Below are 22,010 nucleotides of genomic sequence, written 5' to 3'. Positions count from 1 at the left end.
TGAGAATTTTCTGTGATCAGTTTTACCCCTGACCGAAATAGTCTGGTCACCAAACATTACACAGGGGCCACAGTTCAGGAGGCACTTCCTGCTTTGACTAGCTACCACCGTCTGTCATGGCACACGTGCTGTTAGCGATGTTACTGTGTGCACAGCATAGGGATACGGAGCTAGATGGTGTAGCCCCCTGTGCCACGGGCTCAGGTCTGTGAGGAGTAGCCTATCGCCCCTAAGGTCCAAAGCAGTACAGTTACTGTGGTGTTTGTGTATCTCAGCATTTCTAAACAGAGAATTCCTAAAAGAACATCGCGTGTGACAGAAGCACCTAACTGTGGCACTTGCTGGTGGGAGGGCCTGTGCGCTCCTTGGGGAACTGTTACCTTCTCAGGACTGTGCCCCTTGTGCTCCTGCTTGGTTGTTACTAATTTTTTTAATTTCAGATTTCCTCTGAGCACTCATCATTCTCTGCTCTATGAGGACTTTGGGTGTTAGTGTCCATTCCCAGACTTTGTGGGGAGCGCTGAGGTGTCCTGGGGTTCCCTGCAGCTTCAGCTCTGCTCCTGGTGATCTTTGAGGGGACCCCCTTTGTGCACTGTGCTGCTGATGTGTCAGGCAGCAGTCATCCTCTTGAGTGAAGAATTATATCTTTGACTTCTCTATCCAGAGCCATGTAAATAAGTCGTCATGGTTGTAGCTCGTGGTTTTTCCTGTCCCTGTGAGCTTCCCTAATGATGTACTAAAGTCAGTGCTTCTGTCTTTTGAATGAAGAGTCAGATTTGTTTCTCTGTCAAGTACCACATAAATAAGTAGTGATACTAACTGTAGGTTACTTTTTCTCATGTCTCAGGTGCACAAGATACATCTGACTTAATGTCACCTAGCAAACGTAGCTCTCAGAAGTACATAATAGAAGGACTGACTGAGAAATCATCCCACATTGTAGACCCCTGGGAGAGGCTGTTTAAGATTCTGAATGTTGTTGGAATGAGATGTGAATGGCAAATGGATAAAGGAAGACGGTAATGAATAGTTTATTTCTCAAATTGCTTATCAAGTTTTTTGGTTGTGTAGAAAGCAAAACCAGATTTTAGTTTTTTAAAAAATCAGTAGCAGGCATAGATACACTTCTTTGGGGGAAATTTTCACATAAGTCACCATTAAAGCAAGAGAAGAGGGTGGTTTTTATCTGCTCCAAAGATTCCTAACTGAAGGGTAAACTCCTAAAATGGTATTGGATGAGGAGGGCGACTCCTCACTGGATAACGTGCTTGCTGCACAAGTGTGAGGAACAAGACGAAAGCTGGGCAGGCCCAGCAGCTGCTGTAATCCCAGCACTAAGGAGGCACACTAGCTGCCTAGACAGGCTTGAACTGGCTTGTTCTGGGCTCCATGAGAGCACTTGTTCAAGAAACAGTATGGAAAGTGACCAAGAAAGACTTGACATCAACTTCAGGTCTTCATGTGCACATACACTTACTGTACTCTGGCAGCACCCATGTGCTCGGACGCGCACACGCACGCATGCACGCACGCTAAAAGCGATGAAATAATGCTGGAAAACATAGTTAAAAGCCAGGGTCTATAGAGTGAGTTTCAGGATAGCTAGCACTTTACAGAGAAACCCCGGCATAAAATAATAACAGTAGTAAACCAGTTCAAGAAAGAGGTGATGTTGGTCCTGGGTGTGGTTGTGCAGAGTTAACCTGGCTCGCTTCTGTCATGAGGTTGTCTTTGTTCATAGCCCAGGTCAGGAGGGAGAAATTCATCACTCGGGCAAACAATAAGAATAACTTTAATAAATGTATCTCAGAAGAACTTGAAGTGAATAAGACAATGATGTGAAGATGAGAAATAATAAATCCTGGTGTGGAGAAAAACACCGAGCTGTTGATAGGAATGAAAATTAGTACAGCTATTATGCGAAATAGTATGTGGGGCCCAAAAATCTGACAGTAGATGTACCTCCTGATCCAGCTGTTTCTAAAGGAAATTCACATACCAAAGAGACATCTGCATGCTCATGTTTGTTACGGTACCATTCGCAGCAGCTCTAATATAGAATAGACCTAAATGCCCATGAATAGATAAAATATGAGTGTGTGGTATAGGCATATACAGTATTGTTTAGTCATAAAGCATCATAGTACATCATTTTTGGCAAAATGGATGGACCTCGATGACATAAAGTCAGACAGACAAATTCGCCGTGTTCCCCCTTGTATGGATATTAATAAATGACATTTGGAATATAGAGTGGTGGTTGTATGTACCTGGGAAATATCAAACACTAGCTAACAATATCCAAGTATAATTAGTAAAGAGAAATGACTTCTGGTGTCCCACAGAGCAGAAGGTGAATGGCAGTACACAGTAACGTACCTTGTGTATGGCTGAGGATTATACCCAGGTTCTTGATCATGTTGGGCAAGTTCTCCACTGCTGAGCCACAGACAGCTCTGTAATAGCTTATGTGTTTAATTTACATAATTTGAATAGAGGAGCTTGAAGTTTCCAAAGAAATGTTATGAAAGCAGAAACATAAATAACCGAAGCTGGGGCAGGCCTTGTGGTGCAGGCCTTTAACCGTAGCACTCAGGGCTCCGTCTGCATGGTGAGTTCCAGACCAGCCAGGATGATATAATAAACCCAGTCTCAAAAACAAACTCAGTTGCCCTGGTTTGATCTGTATATGGTACACATGATTTAAAATGTTGTATTGGGCCTTTGTGAATATATATATATATTTTTTTTTTTTTTAATGTTTATATAATGTTTAAGGAGTTAGACATGCTCATTACCCTAATTTGATCATATACTATATCAGATGATCACACTATACCATATGAATCTGTACAGTTTTTTTATGGGGCTGCAGGGATGGCTCAGCAGTTAAAAGCACTCAGATAACCTGGCTTCAGTCCCCAGGCAGCCACACAGCAGCTCCAGGGGCTTTGACACCCTCACACAGACATTCATGCAGGCAGACACTAATGTACAGAAAATAAAAATCATCTACTGCTTCGTTAAAGCGCTTAAAGCCCCATACCTACTGGTCTGGCCAGTGCAGTGGTTCTCCGGGAGCTCTGTCTCATGCTTTTACTAACAGGCAGTACGTGAATCTTGTCCCCTCCCGTCAGAAGCTGTAGTGACATGCTGCACCGGATGAAGGAGCTCTGCAGGTACATGAACAGCTTCGACAGCGACACTCACACCAACTATAAAAACCAAGTGCTCTACTCCACGGTGCTGGTGTTCTTCAAGAGTGCGTTCCAGTACGTCAGCAGCATACAGCCATCTCTCTTCCAAGGTTAGTGCACGTGTTCTTGTGTAAAGCCCAAAATACTGACTTAGTGCAGGTAGGAAGGAGACAGAAGTTCACCAGTGCTGTGGGATCGAAAAGCCGGAAGTTAGTACTAGTACTCCTTGTCACTGATGACTTTATTTGGTTTTATTTGATTTTATTGGCTTAAGTTTTATGCAAATACTTTTCACTAGAAATTTCTACATTAAGACCTATAGTGGTCATATAAAACTAAACAGGGACAGTGATTCCTCTGTTTGAAAGGATCAACACTTTGGAAGATGAGAACACAGGGTCAGTTCAAGGACAGCCTACAGCCTTTCTCAAAGAGCCTAAAACAAAATTTAGAGGAAAAAAACAAACCTGAAAACTGATTTTTATACAGCACAATAAATAAAATTTAAATAAACTGCACATTATATGTTGCATGTTGACTTACTTCTTTTGTATGTTCTGTTTTGGCTTGGAGCATGTAGTTAGGATATAATATATACCAGTCACAAACATTTGGTACTACGTGGTCATTGCTTAAACACCTACAGATGCATCAGAACGAGTGTGAGGAAGGAGCCATCGTTTGTTTCAGCACTGAGAGCACCTTTAACAGCTATTTAGTGTAGATTCGTGCAGCCTTTTTTCTTGTTTGTTTGTATGCTCTTGTTTCCTTAGTCACACTGGGCATATTTTTAAAAGCTTTGTTTTCATGTGACATTTGACCTGCTACTTCCTGCTCATGTTCCCTACTCTTTTCACTTTAGTTTTGATGTTCACGTGTGTCCTTTGTACAGGTCCCAACGCCCCAAGCCAGGTGCCACTAGTTCTTCTGGAAGATGTAGCCAATGTGTACGGTGATGTAGAAATTGATCGCAGCAAACACATACACAAGAAGAGGAAGCTAGCTGAGGGAAGAGAAAAAACCATGGTAACCCTTTTTTTCACTTAATCGCTAACAGATTGTGTGTATCATTTGCCAGAGATGGATCTTTGTAAAATGTCATTTTGGAACTAAAATAATACCACTTACTAAATGATAGTATAATTAAATATAAGTTAGTTGCCTTCAGTGGAGGCAATTTTGCACCCACTGGTTCATTTGACAATGTCTAGAGACACTTTGGATTGTCACAGCTGTGGCTCTGTGTGGAGGGATTAGTAAGTGCCATCTGTGGGTAGAAGCCAGGGATGGGGCAGACATATTAAACCATACAGAACAGCTAGCAGCCTCAAAGTGTCAAGGTCTAGTTACTTACCATGTTTTTCACTGATTGATTACGTTTATAAACCCGCCTGGGAACTGTTGGCTGCTGGTCTAGGATGCTGTGATGGATGCTGGCCTTGGGATGGGAACAGCAGCCTGGTCAGCCCCACAGATTCAGGAAGGCTTTAGTCAAGCTTTAGAAGGTCTCAGTAGGCCTCACTCTGTAGCTCTTATCATGAGCCTGGGAGCCCAGCAAACAGTGGTCCTGCTTCGAGGCACACGCACACGTGTTCCCTTCAGTCTGACTGTTGCCTCAGTGCCTCCTCTCAAAGCTTCTGCATCCTTCTGTACCTCAAGCTGGACAAACTGTCACTGCTGTTCAGAAGGCTGTACTGTCTTCCCCCAAAATTGGGCTTCTTTCAGAAGTGTCTGACCTAATTTGGAAGCAGAACTGTCTTCCTCCTGTTGCAATACTGTCGAATTCACCATTTATGGTAGTAATGGGATCTTAGTTCATCAGTACCTGCTATGGAACAAAAGTTTGATGAAATGGGATGTCCAGCAGTTAGATTTTGTTTGTAAAAAGTGTATGCGTGCGTGGACAAGTGTGACAGGAGAGATTCCTCAGGTACAAGGAGCAGCAGGACAGTAAAGCCTGAAGGCACAGAGAAAGGCCTTTAGCCTAGAGGCACCTGGGACTGCAGAAGTGGCTCAGTGGTTAGAAGTACTTGCTGCTCTGCCCGAGGACTGGAGTTTATTTCCTAGCACCCATATCAGGTGAATCACACCCACCTGTAACTCTGGCTCCAGGGAATTCAACAATCCTGGCATCTGAGAACACCTACACTCAAGCACATAATTAAGAACAATGAAAATATGTTTGTATGGTTTTTTTAGTTATTTTTAAAGAAAGGAAGCACCCCAGGGAGGAGGGGTCTTCTGTGAGGCTAGCTGGGGGGAAAGTGCTTCAGTGAAGCCTCTGTGCACACTGTAATGGTCTGAGTGTGTTGAAAGCTAGGGACCATTCATTGGCTATTTGCCTGGAGAGGGGATTGGGTAGAATAACTGAGTGAAGACATTTTCACCAGCATGAAGCTCAGGAACCTGTTTCACCTTGACTGTTGTGGCAGCCTGGCCTGCCGTGCCCGGGGACATTTGTGACGGTGGCCTTTCTCTACAGTTCTCTCACTTCTGTATGATGTGAAGTGGACAGTAGTAGAAATCTTTCCTATAAATCACAGAGGACGTTCATGAGTAGATACATGCAAATTCCAGACTCACACCCCAGCAGAGAGAAGGGGGCGTGGCTGGGGCCTGGACCTGTGTGCAGAGCAAAAGGGGCGCTCGTGGGGAGAACGGCCTCAGATTATCTGCGTGAGCAAACTGTTGTAAGGAACCACATCGATTAATGCACACACAGTAAGGAAGGAAAACTACAGCGAGCACCTCTTACACATTCTCAGTGTAAGAATCTGCTTTGATTTGATTTGACTTTGATTAAATTGGATTTATAAGATTTTCTCTTCAGAAACCAACAAACTTAATTTTAAAGGTACAACTTGACCGCATGAGAATGTCAGGATGAAATCATGCAGTGATCATCAGAGATCGATGTTAACTTAGGCTGAGCACACGTAATAACTGTAGGAGACAGAAGGAAGATCAGGGTTTCGGCCTGTGATCACCTTCAATGAAGCGCGCTCTTCTCATCCCACAAGCAGAGCTCAGATGACGAAGAATGTTCAGCGAAAGGCAGAAGTCGGCACATTGTTGTCAGTAAAGCTGAGCTCAGCAACTCCATCGAAGTGCTCGAGAGCTTCAAACTGGCCCGGGAGAGCTGGGAGTTACTCTGCTCCCTGGAATTCCTTGACAAAGGTGAGTGTCATCGACATCACCTTGTCACTTGATGTGGGCTCGTAGCCCCGTGAAGCTGGGCTGGGCATTCAGATAACCAGTTGTCTCTGACCATCAGGGTTGGGCAGAGTGGGAAGGGTGGTGTGTGGATCCCCGTGTCTATCGCTGCCGTCCACCTCATGCTCTGTCTCCCTTCCTCCTACGCTGCCTGTGTTCAGCAGTGCAGAGGGCAATGTGGGTTCCGTCGCCATCAGCACGTTAGCGTGGAAAAGTGGAGAAAACCTACTGTCTTTCCTGAGATGGAATCTCACTATGTAGACCAGGCTGGCCTGGAACTTGCTATGTAGACCAGGCTGGCCTGGAACTGACAGAGGACATCCTGAGTCTGGGTTTGCTAGCCAACAGTTTGTGCTTTCCTGTGAAAATGGGGTCATTGATTTCTGTTAGGCCCGTTATCCCTGTGTCAAATAGGTTGTATTATATTTTGTAAGGAAATACAGCCTTGGTTACTGTGGATATATGGAAGTTTTCAAATTTCACAAGTGCTGGTGTATAGACATCCTGTGGGTTGGTCAGTAGGTGAAGGTGCCTGTCAACTGGCCTGATGGCCCTGTGAGGTGACAGGAGAGCTGACTCTCCCCACCTGCCCCATGGTGCACACGCACACCTAAGGAAGTGCAGTGTGAAAAGGGGGTCCTCGAGTGTCAGCGAGAAGAGTCCCTGGTTCTATTGCCTACCAGAAAATCCAGAGCAGTGGTAGGAGGAACCGTCTATCTTTCAGTAGTGTGTGTGTGAGTGTGTGTGTGTGTTTGTGTGTGTGTGTGTGTGTGTGTGTGTTTTCCCTTTGCTGCCTCTATGTTTACCAGTTTGGGTGAATGTGCTTTTGAATTCTCACACAGAATTTACAAGAATTTGTCTGGCGTGGAAGACAGACACCTGGCTGTGGCTAAGAGTCTTCCTCACAGATATGATCATCTACCAGGTAGAGTGACAGGCGCCCCTGCTGCTGTGTCTAGAGGGTTGGGACGCTGCGAGCTGCTGTCAGTGTACAGGTGTGCTCTGCTTCTCTACGGCTAACCCACTGCCTCACAGCTCACAGTGCTCCGTGGTTGTGAGATTATAGTCTGCTTTCGTCTCCTGTGTCCAGTCATGTTCCTGTTGTCCCTGTGTACAGAAGCAAGAACTCCCCACACACATTAATCTCTGCCCTGCTATGCACTGAAGATGGCATAAGTGATTTTCAGTGTTTGTAACTAATGTTTTTCCATTTCAAACATCTTAGGTTTCTTTATAGCATTTAAATTGGATTTGTTTGCGTTGCTCTTCCACCGCTCAGCTGCCCTGTGTGCCCATCCACCTTTGTCACCTCCCTCAGCTTGTCTCTCCCTGCTGTCATCCATCTAGTCAAATGACCTCTGCCTGCACTTAGACCCGTTTGTCTGTTTGAGTGAGGGTTACCTACCCAAACATACTTCACTAGAAGATGGCCTCCCTGCTCAGGGCCTCCTTCCAGCCTGCTGCACTTCTGTAGCTCCCAGAATGGGGACAGTAGACAGGTGCTACCCAGACGCTGATATGGACAGCCTGCTGCTCTGTCCTTCATAAGAACTGAGCTGCTTCTATAGAAATGGTGTATCTAAAACGTGCTCTATTAGAAATCTGTGCTAGTGTGTGTGTGTGTGTGTGTGCATTCGTGTGTTCGTGTGAAGAGCAGAAGACAACCTTGGGTGCTATTCTTCCTCAAGGACTGTCTATCTTGATTTTTGAGACAGGATCTTTTACTGGCCCAGGGCTTCAAGAGACCCAGAAACCCACCTGTTTCTTCCTCATGATTGAATGCATGCAGCAAGTGTATTTGAGGGTGTATACAGGTTATATGCAAATCCATCAGTATCTTACATTAGGAACTTGAGCATAGATTGGTGTCCATGGAGTTCCTGGAGCTAATCTCTTCAGGATTCCTAGGGATGGCTGCTTCTAAACTTCATCTAGCATTAGTTAGATTTTCTTGCTGAGTCCCCCTCTCCTCCAGAGATGATCATGTAAGTGCCTTACATATGCTTGCTACTTTTTGCTTAATAAGCTCAGAAGTATATGTGCATGAGCGTGTGTGTGTGTGTGTGTGTGTGTGTGTGTGTGTGTGTGCGCGCGCGCACGCACATACACACACGCGTGCATGAGTGTGTGTTTTAATGTCAGTGCTTTCTTTCCAAGGGTCAATATAAGAAGGCAATAGCCAGTCTTCATCACTTAGCAGCTCTCCAAGGATCCCTTTCCCAGCCACAGATGACAGGACAGGGGACTTTAGAACACCAGAGGGCGCTCATCCAGCTGGCGGCGTGTCACTTTGCTCTGGGGGAGTACAGAGTGAGTACCGGGCTCCTGTGCACTCAGAGGCCCCATGACACCCTGAGATGTCTTTCCCTCGATTTTCCGGTCAAGGCTTCCTTGAGTTTGATGTTACCACTCATACCTGTTACTTAATTTGCTGCTGGAAACTACAGTGATCCTGTCATACTTGGTGTTTCTATAGTGTAACCTCCCTGAAATTGGGCTTTGGTATTATTTGTTTGTTCTATTTTTTGACACAAGGTATCATGTATCTCAAACTGTCTCTATGTTGCTATGTAGCTTAGAGATGAGCAATATATGTGCTTTTTAGTAAATACAAAGTCAGGGTATTTTTACCGGTGAGGAATAGATTACTGTCCCCATTTCATAGACTTAATCTGACTGTGGCTTCCTCTGTGTTCACTGTTGAGCTCTCAGCAGTGGTCATGGGAGGACATGTACATACATTGCCTGCTGCTTTGCTCTAGATGTTTGCAGTTGTGTGCCTTGGTTTCGGTTCAGCCTTCATGTCAGTCCCGTGGTCTTGTCTCCTGCAGATGACGTGTGAGAAAGTCCTGGATCTCATGTGCTACATGGTACTCCCCATACAAGATGGAGGGAAGTCACAGGAAGAGCCATCCAAAGTAAAGCCCAAGTGTAGAAAAGGTACAGTGCACAGTGTGCTCTTAGTCCACGGAGTTTCCCCAGAGCTTTAGGGCCTGTGCCAATGTGCCAAGACATGTCATGGTTCCTAGTGAGGTCACGCCGCAGTGGCCTGTGGAAAACTAAGGGATTATTTTTGGCTGTAAATCTGTATCTTTTACAAACCTGGCTTCCACTTCATGAGTTTGTTATCACGGAAGGCCAGCTTTCCTGTGTTGCCTAGCACTAGCAATCAGGATGCCACCATATTCCTCTGGGGACTTTTTGAGCTTTACCTTATTCTATACTGCTTGAAAAAAAAAAAAAAAAAAAAAACTAATATGTCGCTAACAGTATAAACTTCCACCTAAGACGTACATATGCAAGTTAAGTACAAAGAAAGAAGAGGGAAGTAATAGTAACGAGAGCCGAGTCAGCACAAAAAATGAAAATCAGACGTTATTTCTGTGAAAATGCGCATCAAATTATTAGATTCTAACAAGGCTGATCCAGAAGATAGTGTCCACAGGCTATCAGGTATCAGCGGCAGCACCACAGCATGTTCTGGTCACATGAGAAGGACAGAGAATGATTCCTTCCAGTACAAACGTTTATTTCTCACCACTAAGGTCAGCTGGCAGGCAGTACCACCCATCCATCAGACAACCGTGAAGACTGGTGGCATACACCTTCCACGGGACGGCCCGGCTTTGATGGTGCACACCTCTAATCTCAGTGCTCAAGAGTTCCAGGCCAGCCAAGGTTAAAATCAGACCTTAACTCAAAAATGAAATAAGTCAAAAAGACTGCACAGTGCTACTCTCTTAATTCATGGCACACATTTGTTTTTGTTTCTAGAAAAGCCTAGAGAACCGTCTGAAAGCTACCAAAATTAATAAGTGAAATTTCTAAAACATTTCAATGTGAAAAGCAATCGTGCATGCTGATAAGCTTTTAGAAGATGGAAATGTTTGGTTATAGTTTAAAATGACGATTGCGAGGCACCGACGCCCTGCACTGTGAATATGAGACACTGAGGGGAAGGAAAATAGACTTTGAAGGATGCCACGTGTCATCAGAAGACTTGATCCTGTGAAATGCTTTCTCCCCAGTGTGTGTAGATTCAGTGTGATCCCAACCAAAACCCCAACAGGCATTTTTAAAACTAAAAGCATTGAGTGTAAACTTTGAAATTTTGTATACCTGGAAGTCCAATTCAGAATTGTGAAAAACATAAAGTAACCATTGTAGCTGATCACAAGATTTATTATGTAAGACAGTTAGGAACAAAACATAGGAAGAGGAATAGCAGATCAAGAAATAGACCAATGGACTGCAGAGATGGCTCAGCAGTTAAGAGCACTGACTACTCTTCTGAGGTCCCTGAATTCAATTCCCAGAAACTACATGGTGGCTCACAACCATCTGTGATGGGATCCGATGCCCTCTTCTGTGTGCATGATGACATCATACTCATAAATAAATCTTTAAAAAGCAGTAGACAAACACATGTCAAAAGATTTTCAATGAAGACACCAAAGTAACTGAGTGGGGAGAGGAAGACCTCAGCGCACAGAGGTGGAGCAAGTGATTTGGAATACATTTGAAGCCGACTGTCCCTCTGACTCTGGAACATGTGGCTGGTGGCCTTGGCTCAGCCTGACGTCCAGATCAGAGTTGGAAAGCTGTAGGTTGAAAGTAGTGGGGTAGCAGTGACAGGCGGTGGTGATGGAACTGAACAGAAAGCTGAAGACCTGGTATTACACAGGTCAGTGCGTGTAAAGGGCAAACATGAGACCCTCCTTCAGGCTACACAATGATATTTTCTGTACTAAATTTCCATATGAATTAAAACTTACAAACGTTTAGAAGAAAATTTGAAAGAAAAACTCTATGCCTTTTAGGTAGAGAAGGATCTAGGTTACAAAGAGCACAGACCATTAGGAGGCATTAGTAAATGTGCTCAGATTAAACTTAAAATGCCAGCAGGAGACTGGTCAGAATGACAAGGTATGCCACAGATTGACACAAGATTATATAGCAACTAAAGTCATTAAAAATGTGGCATCTAGAAGTTTCCATAAGATCCTCCAGGTCAATACAAAACAGCCAGCCAGTCTGTCCAAGGGGAATGAGTAAGGAAAGTACAGACAGTAGGTCAGCAGAAACAGTCCGTCAGACTGCTGTGGTTGAAGCACTGTTCTGCATGCCTGTTGAGCACTGGTCCTGTGTGAGGAGGACGGAACATGTGGTCCCTGCGCTTTGGAGCATGGGTAAATACAGAGCAGTTGGCTTCTCCAGGATGAGCACCTCGTTACCCTGCTCTGAACCTCATCTCTAGCCTTTACCTTACATTAGTGTTTCCAGACTGAGTCATGTGTTTCAAAGAGAAATGCTGCTTTTTGCTGGAATGGAATATTCGTGCCCCCTGAGTACAAAGTATAACTAGTGAAGATAAAGAACATTTCATTTTAGATATTGTGTGTGTGTGTGTGTGTGTGTGTGTGTGTTTGTGTGTGTGTGTAAAGACATTGCTTTTTTGTTGCTTCTTGCCTCTTGAGTAGAGGAATATTTAAGATACAAAGAACACGGTCCATAATGAAAAAGATTGAGATCTTGATTTGAATGTCATTGCTTAAAGTTTTTCCTGCAAGTGTGCATGAAGTCAGTGTATAAATGTGTTTGATCAAGCATTGTGTTTAATAGTGAAAATTCAGAAATCCCATGAACCAGCTGTGGTATCCATGACTGAATGACTCCCTTTTATATGTGTATAAACAATAGAATACCCTGTAGCCCTGGAAACTCCTTGTTGACAAACCTGAAGCACAGAAGGTAGAACACAGAAGCCGGTTTGCAGAAGATTCATATGATACCATTTGACTTAGTAGACTGAAAACATGCCAGACATTTTTGTGTGTTTGTAAACACGCAGATTACATGGGAGTTGCAGGAACATGCACACTGCCCAGAAGTGATAGTCACCTCACTTGGACCCTGCACCCCTGGAGCAGGAAATGAGATATCAAAACAGTACAAGACTCCCCTATGGTTTTGTGATACTTGGTATTAAAATCTTTAAGAATTAAAGCCAGATATTAGCATTTTATAAACTGAGAGGCCAGGGCCTGAAAAGGGTGCTCAGCATTCTTGTACCTAGGTTATGTTCCCAGCACCTACAGTGGCAGCTATAATCATCGTAATGCCAGCTCCAAGAGCTCCAACACCTTCTCTTACCTCCACAGGTACCGAACACTTGTGGTGAACATACATATATACAGACTGAATATTTATACACACACAGAGCTGAATGACAAGCACATTGGGTTTGTAAGAGCCCCTTTATATAACATTGTACATATTTGGAATATAATAATCATCTGACCGTAGGAAAGAAAATTGAGAAATGAACTCTATGGAAATCAGAAACAATGTCATCATTACATAATTAATCGTCTGCTGTTTCTCAGATCCTGTTACTTGTTTATCTTATTGAGGGAGCATGTGAAACATCTCTTTGTCAAAACTGTTGCCTTTGATGGCAACGGTCACTAACAGTCTGGCCTTGTACCAGGTTTGGATCTGAAGCTTCTGCCCTGTACCAGTAAGGCCATCATGCCATACTGCCTGCATCTGATGCTGGCCTGCTTTAAGGTAAGCTGGAAGTGGGCGTGGCAGGGAGAAGCGCCTGCCTTTGAAATGCTCTGAGGAGGCATGAATTCAGACCTCTGTGCGCTGTTGTTCGTTTACAAGGCAGACGGGAAAAGCTTGTGGGCTCGCGATTAACAAGTGCGTTTTGGTTTTGTTTCTGTTCTTAATTCAACCACACTAAACAAAGGTGAGTAGAAAGTAAGTCCTGTCCTTGAGAAATGTATGGGTAGTAATTAGTAGGGCAGACAAACAAATTCTCTTGCCTGTTCTGGTAAGATTTTTGATGTTGTGTGTGTCAGAATGTGTTTACTGCAGAAGAAGGCAATATAAATATTGGGGTTGCCAGTGTATGAGGAGCTAATTCTTTTAGACATGAGGGTCAGCAGCATCACAGGCTCAGTACCACACTGGCGAGCTCCGAGACCCCTGAAGACACCACAACCCTGGGCTAAAGTGGAGGAGAGCCTTGGGGTGGGGTGTGTGCAGCAGTACAGGTTACTGCCCCATGCAGAGTCCCACCCTAACTGAGCTCTGTAGCTGCCTGGAACCAGAGAAGTCGTCTCAAGTGTGATGCTCTGCAGCTGTCCATGGCACGCCAAACCTTTGGCCTCGTCTGAGGCTCCACCATCCCCAGCCCTTCTGTGATGGCTTCTTGTGCATCTTCCCACTCATAGTTGTCCCCTTAAAAGACACCTCTGAGGCTGAGGAGAAGGCTCAGTTGATAGAGTGTTTGCTCAGCATCCATGAGCCCTGGATTCAGTTCCTGGCACTGCATACACGGGGCATGGTGGTACTTATCTGTAATCCCAGCACTCGGGAAGCGGAGGCATATCCTCAGCTGCCTAACAAAAGTAGGGCCAGCCTGTGATAGCCGAGACCTTGTCTCACATACATAGGACAGTAAAGATACCCCGCTTATTCTCTTTACGTGTAGGAACACTCAACTTTATCCCTGGTTCTCAAACCCTCGGAGCCTGGAGCTTCTTTAGACTCCACCCTCCTTAGGAGGGCACAGTGCGCAGCAACAGTTTCCTTGTCTTAATCATGTTTTATAGCATGTACTGACATTCGGAGCCCCTTCTTTTCATTGTCTTAATCATGTTTTATAGCATATACTGATATTCGGAGCCCCTTCTTAGGAGGTGATATTTGGTATGGCCTGGATTTCCTGGATTTATTTCTTCTATATAAACTTTGTCTTGCAGCTCAGAGCTTTTACAGACAACAGAGATGACATGGCGCTGGGCCATGTGATTGTACTGCTCCAACAGGAGTGGCCACGGGGAGAGAACCTTTTCCTGAAAGCCATCAGTAAGATTTGCCAGCAAGGAAATTTTCAGTATGAGAACTTCTTCAGCTACGTTACAAGTATCCTTCCTCTGGACTAAGCCCAGTTGCTTCTGGATGGTTAGCATAAGACCTCATGGACTGCGATCCGGTCTCCTTTTACTATCTGTAGGGAAAGGAGGAGCAGTAGGGGTTAGAAATGGAGCTGGGGGGGTCGCTTTGTAAACGTCAGATTCAGTTTCAAAGCTATAGTGCAAGGAATCAGGACAGTCGGTGCCTGTTGTGTTGTTCACTTCGAGCTGACTTCCAAGAAGGCAGCCAAGATGCCTGCTATCGAAATAGCCTGTGAGTTCTTGGCCAGCCCAGAGCCACTGGTGTAGCATAGACCTTGTTCTTTATCTGTGGAAAAACTGTCCCCTGTGGCCTCTCCTGGGACAGGCTGCCCTGGGATCAGATATTAGCACTGGGCCTACACCATCACAGCCGCCAAAGGAGCAGCTGCTGAGGCAGAGTTGTTCTGTGAGTTGGGCAGCACTTGACTTCCCATGTTTGTAAGGGGAAGACAGCCTTGGATGGAGGGAACCACCCCGGTTTGATTGCTTTAATTTCTTTGCTTTTCATAGTACAATCACTCAAGTTGAAGGCTACATGTACTGCTTAAGTCCAGCGCCTGATCACCGGGTTTTAGGATTTTTTTTAAGACTAATGAAAGTTACATAACTTTCCCCAGAAGAATGCATCAAGTAACATTGTGTGTGGAATTCTCTGGGTTCTCAGACATCTATCTGAAAGACCTTGTCTGCTGGGTCTGAAAATATCTTCCTTTGTTTAATCCATAGTCTGTCAGCCATACCATCCCTCCTAACTCCTGCCGTCTGCTATCTCCTATATTTCTTACTAAGAAACTGCTCTTACGGCCATGTAGAATCTGTTTCATTATCTCTTCAGGAGACCGTGTGCTATTGCTTTCCAGTGGGGTGGCCTGAACCACAAGCACATGCAGTCCATGCAAGCATGAGTCTCGCATGTCACTGAGTGATGTCACCATCCCAGCCCGGCAGATCCTGTGCTGCAATGAGTTTCTTTTCATAGGGCAGTTTGGTTAATGTTAGAATCAGTATCTGGATCAGGAACTGACTATGGTTCTTAGTTGGAAGCTGATAAGCAGGCTCTTCCTCACTGAGAGCTCTTTCCTCACCTGGGAGAACAGGGCAGCGTATTACCAGTTGGTTGACCTGAATGTGGCCCACAGACATTGACATGCTGGAAGAATTTGCTTACTTAAGAACCCAGGAAGGAGGGAAGATTCATCTGGAATTGCTCCCAAATCAAGGAATGCTGATCAAGTAAGCAGATGGTCCTCTGTTCTCCGGAGCTCAGCGCTCTCCTTGTGTGTGCTACATGACTTGTAAATCTCTGTACCTTTCAGAAATGTAATGGAAAGGATTCCAAACTGGTCTCAGTTTTCAAGGGTCTACTTGTTCTGGGTGTCTTAAAAACATGCATTTCTTAGCTACATTTCTGGGGGGGAAATGTTGCTTAAATTGGGATATTTTTGTTACTTTTGAAATTTTTACTAGACAGAACTTTCTATATGTCCTTTCCTATTGAAAATTTAGTATTCATTTCTGATTAGACATAAAGTGATTTAATTGAAAGCCACTGTGCTTGACTTTATGGACTGGGGGAATCTGCAGGCTTTATTTAGACACTGCCTTAGCTTTTCTGAGCTTCCTCATTGCTTGTGTGGTACAAAGCAAACTAGCTGGTTCTAGTGCCTCTAACACAACTGCTCCCCAAAAGTGACTGTGGAAGTGCTCCATCTCCAGTGTACCCTGAACTCCTAAGCTACTGCAGAAGCCCCAGGTGATCTTAGATGAGAACATCAGGTTAGTGACCTCTCATGGTACTATAAATAGCTCAAAAACCTGCTTCTCTCCTCAGTCCACAGGGCAGTTTGGCTAGTAGATCCTCTCTACTGTAAGAACCATATGCACACTTCCTTCTTCACTTCCTACATACCCAGTGTGTCTGTAAATCAGTGTCAGAGTTACACTAAGAGACTGAACCCAGAGCTGGAAGAATGCATTGCTGAGACGAGAAACCTGCTTTGTCCCTCCATTTTGGCAGAAGCAAGTTTTTAATTATTGAAAGTAAAGTCCTTACTTTGCTCTGTCTTCATAGAGTCTTAGGGGTGTTGGAGGAAAGAGGTTGGATTTCTGTAACGTAGGAATTTGTCCCATAGTGAGCATCCCTTCCTTAGTGTGCCTCAGCAGGAGTAGGCCGGGCCCAGTGCCATCTGTCCTAAAGAACGGAAAGAAGACAGGGAGCGTCCTGCCCCATCCTGTAAACAGCATCATGTACCTTAAACAGTCCCGTGAGGAACTAAGGACATGTTTAGAGTAGACAAGGACCTTGTAGATTAGATTCTTACTCAGGTGTCCTAGACACTGTCCTCTCCTTTGTCCATTGACTGCTTTGATTATGAACCAAAGTCATGGGGGACGTGGTTCTCAGTGCTGTTACCCACATGTAAGAATAGGTTGCTTGTTTATATGGAATCCCAGGTAACCCGTATTCTGTAGGGACTTCTAGGTTCTGAAATTGATTACGCTAACATATCTTTAGCAAGGCTTTTAGGTTCATCAATAACCCACCATTCAAATTGTCATACTATAGATGGTCTTAGAACCAAACTCTCCCTACAGAGGGTTGGTCTGCAGAGAATGTCTGTGGCGGTGTAAAGGAATGATCTACAGACTGCAGCAGTTGAACTCAGGCCTCACTGTACTGGGCTTTTCTGCTCTCCCCGTACTCTCTTGGTTTGAACAGTGTTAACCTGCAAATAGTCCCTAGGACTTGGAATTTAAAGTGAGGACATTTCAGTTGCCCGGATAATGTCACTGGAAGACTTACTGGTACAAGGAGACATCTGTCTTGCTTTCCAAGGCTCTCTTTCCAGTCTTGATCAACCGAACCAAAATGTCCTTGAACTTTTATAGTAGACCCGCAGATGACTTGGCTTGGACAAAGGACTAGGGATTGTTAACTAGTGATCTGACCTTGTAGGAATGTTCTCCGAGAGGTCTCAATATGAGTTTGAAATCTGTATTTCAGATCATCTATACCTAAGTGGTACCAAGAGAATCAAACTGCATAAGACAGAGCTTTGACTGACTGAGGTGTGAGCAGACTCTTGAATAAAACTATCTATATTCCTTTTCCCTTTGGGTTCCAAACAAATTCTCTGAAGCCATTGCAGACCTTTTGGGTGGTCCCTCCAGATGAGTGGCAGAGATGTGAGCAGTGTGCCGCTCCTCCCCTTGGGGTAAGGCTGTGAGCCCGTCCCTGTCATAGCATCTGGGATGCGAGCAGGTACAGTACAGACCAGGCACTGGGTGCCAGGCCAGAAGGAGGCATACCTTCTTCATTGTTATATAGACATGTTCTGATTTGTGTTAAATTAGAGAAATGTTTCTATTAGACTGGATCAAAATGGAGAAAAAGATGTTCTCTAGGGTGACTACCAGCTAATGTGCTAAATCTTTGTTACAGAATTCTGCAAAACCGTGGGTCCCAGCCTTGTTTTTCCCCTAAATCTGAGACTCACCCTTTCTTTATTGAAAACATTGCCAGGCCTTCCGAGCCCTTTTTGAAGGGCCGCTCAGCGCAGGGCTTCAGTCCTGCCAAAGGTGGACAGCCGGCGTCTCCGAGTGTATTTCTGGACGTGGGCAAGAGAAGAGTGAGAAGGAGGCTGGGTTTGAGTCAGACCTTCTCAGATGTTACCCCCCCACTACCACCCCAGCTCCCTCCTCCTCACTGATCCAAGTCACAAGTGGGCAGAGCTCTGGGACCAGCAGCCAAGATGCCTCTAGACTGGCACCAGCAGCGGGTGCGGTGGGCCCTCAGCTTCTCCCAGTCCCTTGAAGACACACGGCCAGGGGCTTGTGGAGGTTAAAGTTTCTGTACAGTCTGCTTCCAGTCTCGTGTATCTTCTCCAGAGTGTTGTTTTTGCAGTGCAGGGTGAGCTGGTGTGGGTGTTTGAATGCCGCTGTCTGCTGTTTTTTAAAGGCCTTCTAGCCCTCCCATGGGGTTACTGCAGCAGGAATTCTTACCTGTGCTTCAGCCCAGCATACAGACTGCTGACAGGTACCAAGTGGAAAACACCTGCTCATAGTGTGCTGTTTGTCAACATGTTTTCCTGCCCATGGTTTTCAGCTCTTTGTCCCTTGGTGCTCTTTTTCATGCTTTATTTATTTGTTTTTAATTTGTTCTGCATCCCTCGGCAAACCATCTGGTTGTAAATATTGTAACATGTTTAATTTTTTTTCCATGAGTTGCCAGTGTGTTTGTGTTAAATATAAAAATCATTATGGATCTGGGGAGGGAAACAAGTTTAATAAAACTGTACTAGACTAAGTGAGTATTAAAGGAAGCGATAGGCTGTGATTGTTTGGATAAAATGCCAGGGTTTGGGTCATGAGTATTAAAGATGTTGACATACATGTGCCACAAGTAAACTTCGATTGTAGATTTCCATATTAATGATCAGGATTTTTCTTCCTTTTTTTTTTTTTTTTTTTTTTTTTTTTTTTCTTTGCTCTTACAGACATTCACACAGTCTTTCCTTGCCTTAAAGTTTCAGACCTTTCCTTTCTGATCTGGCAATATTTAATAAGCAAAGATGATTCTGTTTATCTGGCTAGATACTCCTGTCCTTATGCCGTAAGACCTGGCTGTGTCTGCGTGCACGTGACAGCAGGGACACACGTGCCGCACTGCGCTATGGCAGGGACATCATGCTGTGCACTTCCTCAGACCTACATACTGCACACTCTGGCTCTAGGGACCGTGCAGTCAATCATGGCGTGTGGAGCATCACTGCAGTGACATCGTCCAGACTTGCATAGAGCCTCTGATGTATATGTATTGAGTTGTGTTGCTGCTCATGTGTGGAAGCCGCCCCACTGGGCCATGACAAGCCGATATTCAGTTGTGTCTTTTGTAGTATTAGGGGAGAATTTGTCGTCTGTCATATGGCCTGCAGATGATTGTAACTTGTACTTGGCTCAGTTTTGGGTTGCAGCCCAGGGACCCAGCTTAGAAGTGTCTCAAGGCACCATAGGCACCGCAGAGCAGTGAGCCTCAGCCTGTGCCCAGCAGGACCAGACCCTTAACCCTCAGAGACACCCAGTAACCAGCCAGACTTGGAACGTCCATGCAGAAAGACGTGCTTTCTCATGGCGCTGCTCTCTTCCCAGAAAAGCCCTTTAAAGTGTGTGGGCTGCTGCACAGTTGTTTTCATTAGTGTGAACACGGCCTCTAACTGCTGCACTGCAGAGTTGTGACAGCTGCTCACTTTCACCATGATACTATGGTTTAGAAGCACAAGCATTTAGTGTGGTAGCCACAGCCTCAGTTTTCTCGCTACTTGAAAACTTCATGACTTGGAGGAGAGTCAGGGGATGGGGGACAGAGGTAGCTTTTGTTTGTCTGAAATTGTCACATTACCAAACTAGCAGCCAAAACTCCTCTGTTTGTGGTCGAGTCCACCGAGTTTTGCTGGACTTTTCTTTTCCTCTGTTCATTTTGTTGTCCTTATTTCTGGGGTTCTGTTTGTCCTTTCCCGTCCTAACGCACGGCTCCTGGGGCACAGTTAGATTCCTCTTGGCTTTTGCTCCCACTAACCCACCCACAGATGAGCAAGCTCTACTCTTCGTAGATCCTCACAGCAGTGACTGTACCTTTACAACCTGTGACACTTCTATATCAGGGCCCCAGGACCTCTGCTTTTTCTACCAGTCTGGATGGACACAGCACTCAAAGGATCTGCCCTGCCCTGGCTCCCTGGGGATAGGCCTGCACCCGGAAACCCCAGCAGCTGTGTAGAGGCCTGAGCTTCTCTGCACTTAGCAGCCATGGAGGAAGGCCTGCCAGAGAGCTGCTTGGTGACTGGCACATGCTTCCCTCTTCCTACTCTTGTCTCTTTGGTCTGTGGCCTGGACTCTGGCACAGTGAGGCCCATGAAGGTGGAACCTAAAGCTCCCTAGGGCACTGCATAGTGTGAGCTTCAGTTCAGAGACAAAGCAGGTGACATTTCACTTACCATTCAGCTGTGTAAAATGACCCAGGCTAGGGCAGGGAAGATACTGCCTAGTATGGAGAAGAATGGTCAGGAGTGGTTACTTGGTTGCAGCTTTTCTTTTTAAATTTGGTTTAAGTGTGTGACTATACTTAGCTATGAGGCAGGTTGATTCCTACCCAGGTAACACTAGGTCGTGGTACTGCTTTTAACCATAGTCCCCTCTGTTTCCCTTTTGCTGACCTCAGGCACCACACAGTCACTCGAGGCATCACCAAAGGTGTGAAGGAGGACTTCCGCCTGGCCATGGAGCGCCAGGTCTCCCGCTGTGGCGAAAACCTGATGGTGGTACTGCATCGCTTCTGCGTTAATGAGAAGATTTTGCTCCTGCAGACTCTGACCTGATAGACCTCCCGGCCACCAGCACCTTAGCTGTGACAAGTGTTGCCACACCAGGGCTGACGAAGAAGGGACGTGCCACATTCTAACTCAGAAGTCAATCCCAAGAGTGTAGGAAGTTATTTCTATTTTTAAGACTTCAGGGTTTTTAATTTGTACAAAACAAGAGTCAATCCATTTTGTAAATAAAAATCCTAAAAATTTGAAGTTTTAAAAAAAAAACTTATTTTTAGCTTCAAGTAGGGTACATTTGTCTTCTATTTTTCTGATCATATGGTGAAGGAGCAAAACTCCAACCTACTCGAATGGAGGAATGAATGTTTGGTATATTTACATAACGAAACACGTCTTCCACGACCTCGGGTGTGTGTTTATTGATATGCGTGGTATTACACATCAAGATAACATTTGACCTTTTATTTTATGCAAAATTGAACTTGAGCCTGTCCTGTCCCTGCTGAGTCTACAGCAGGCACGGTCAGAGGCTCTAGTGTCTCTGAAAAGCCAGGAGGAGAAATAGCGGAAACAGGGCAGGGGACCCTCCTCTCTCCTGGGCCCTTGGAGCCATCCAGCACTGCCCTGTATTTGACTCTGTGACCAAGGATACGTATGTGCAAACACACATGTGCACACAGCTAGAAGTGTTTTCTAGGTGCTGCAGACTAGGTTCTTCTGCAGATGCTTTCTAAAAGGAACAGGCATTCTTATTTTTTCCAAAGGTTTTGTTTCTCTTGTGTATGGTTTGGGTCTTAACCTACTGAGGTGTAGATTTTCTTGCTAAATCAACTGTCAGGATTTGTATAGTGTCACCCAATGGTCATTGTATTCAAACTAGCCCTAACTTTACATTAGTTTAGTGTGTCATACATTTAACTGTCATTATTTATAGACTGTCAGTAGGGGTTTCTATTTTATTTATTTCCTGTTGAGAAGTCCTCATGGGCTACAGCTTCTTTAAAATTCAATGCTGGAGAATAGGGCAGGAATCTGGAAGAAAAATATAAAGTGATTTTGTGATTGTCCACATTTTGTTAATAAATCAGAAATGAAAAATCACATAGTTTAGTTTATATTTAACAGTTACATTCCTAATAGATGCCAAATTCAGATGTGAGTATCAGGGCAGGGTTACCTTGGGCACAGTGCAGGTATTTTCTCTCGTCACGGGCAGCTTTGTGGTGACCATGAGAAGAAGTAACTAATGAAGGTCAGTACACTAATGTTGTGGCCAGAACTCCCAAGTCAGCCAGCTGCATACCTCCAAG

The 22,010-nt window shown here is 44.9% G+C and overlaps 1 protein-coding gene across 3 annotated transcripts in view; it reads left to right on the top strand.

The window, feature by feature from the left end:
• The window catches only part of INTS10 (integrator complex subunit 10), a 29,893-nt gene extending 8,268 nt beyond the window's left edge, over positions 1-21,625 (top strand). For 2 of the 3 annotated variants that reach the window (XM_080928314.1, XM_080928315.1), the window contains 11 exons: positions 848-1,019; positions 3,138-3,307; positions 4,090-4,223; positions 6,221-6,374; positions 7,253-7,335; positions 8,568-8,720; positions 9,242-9,350; positions 12,901-12,980; positions 14,183-14,345; positions 15,517-15,610; positions 20,595-21,625. In XM_080928314.1, the coding sequence (XP_080784440.1) occupies positions 848-1,019; positions 3,138-3,307; positions 4,090-4,223; positions 6,221-6,374; positions 7,253-7,335; positions 8,568-8,720; positions 9,242-9,350; positions 12,901-12,980; positions 14,183-14,345; positions 15,517-15,610; positions 20,595-20,751 (1,469 nt within the window). In that variant the 3' untranslated portion in view covers positions 20,752-21,625. Of the gene's footprint in view, positions 1-847; positions 1,020-3,137; positions 3,308-4,089; positions 4,224-6,220; positions 6,375-7,252; positions 7,336-8,567; positions 8,721-9,241; positions 9,351-12,900; positions 12,981-14,182; positions 14,346-15,516; positions 15,611-17,517; positions 17,593-18,335; positions 18,414-20,594 lie in introns of all 3 variants that reach the window. The other variant, XM_080928316.1, reaches the window with a different exon arrangement.
• The last annotated feature ends 385 nt before the right edge of the window (positions 21,626-22,010 follow it).

Source organism: Micromys minutus (assembly GCF_963924665.1).
Source record: "Micromys minutus genome assembly, chromosome: 14".
NCBI classification, from domain to species: domain Eukaryota; kingdom Metazoa; phylum Chordata; class Mammalia; order Rodentia; family Muridae; genus Micromys; species Micromys minutus.
Note: the sequence above shows the minus strand (reverse complement) of the source record. Positions and strands in the feature narration are given on the sequence as shown.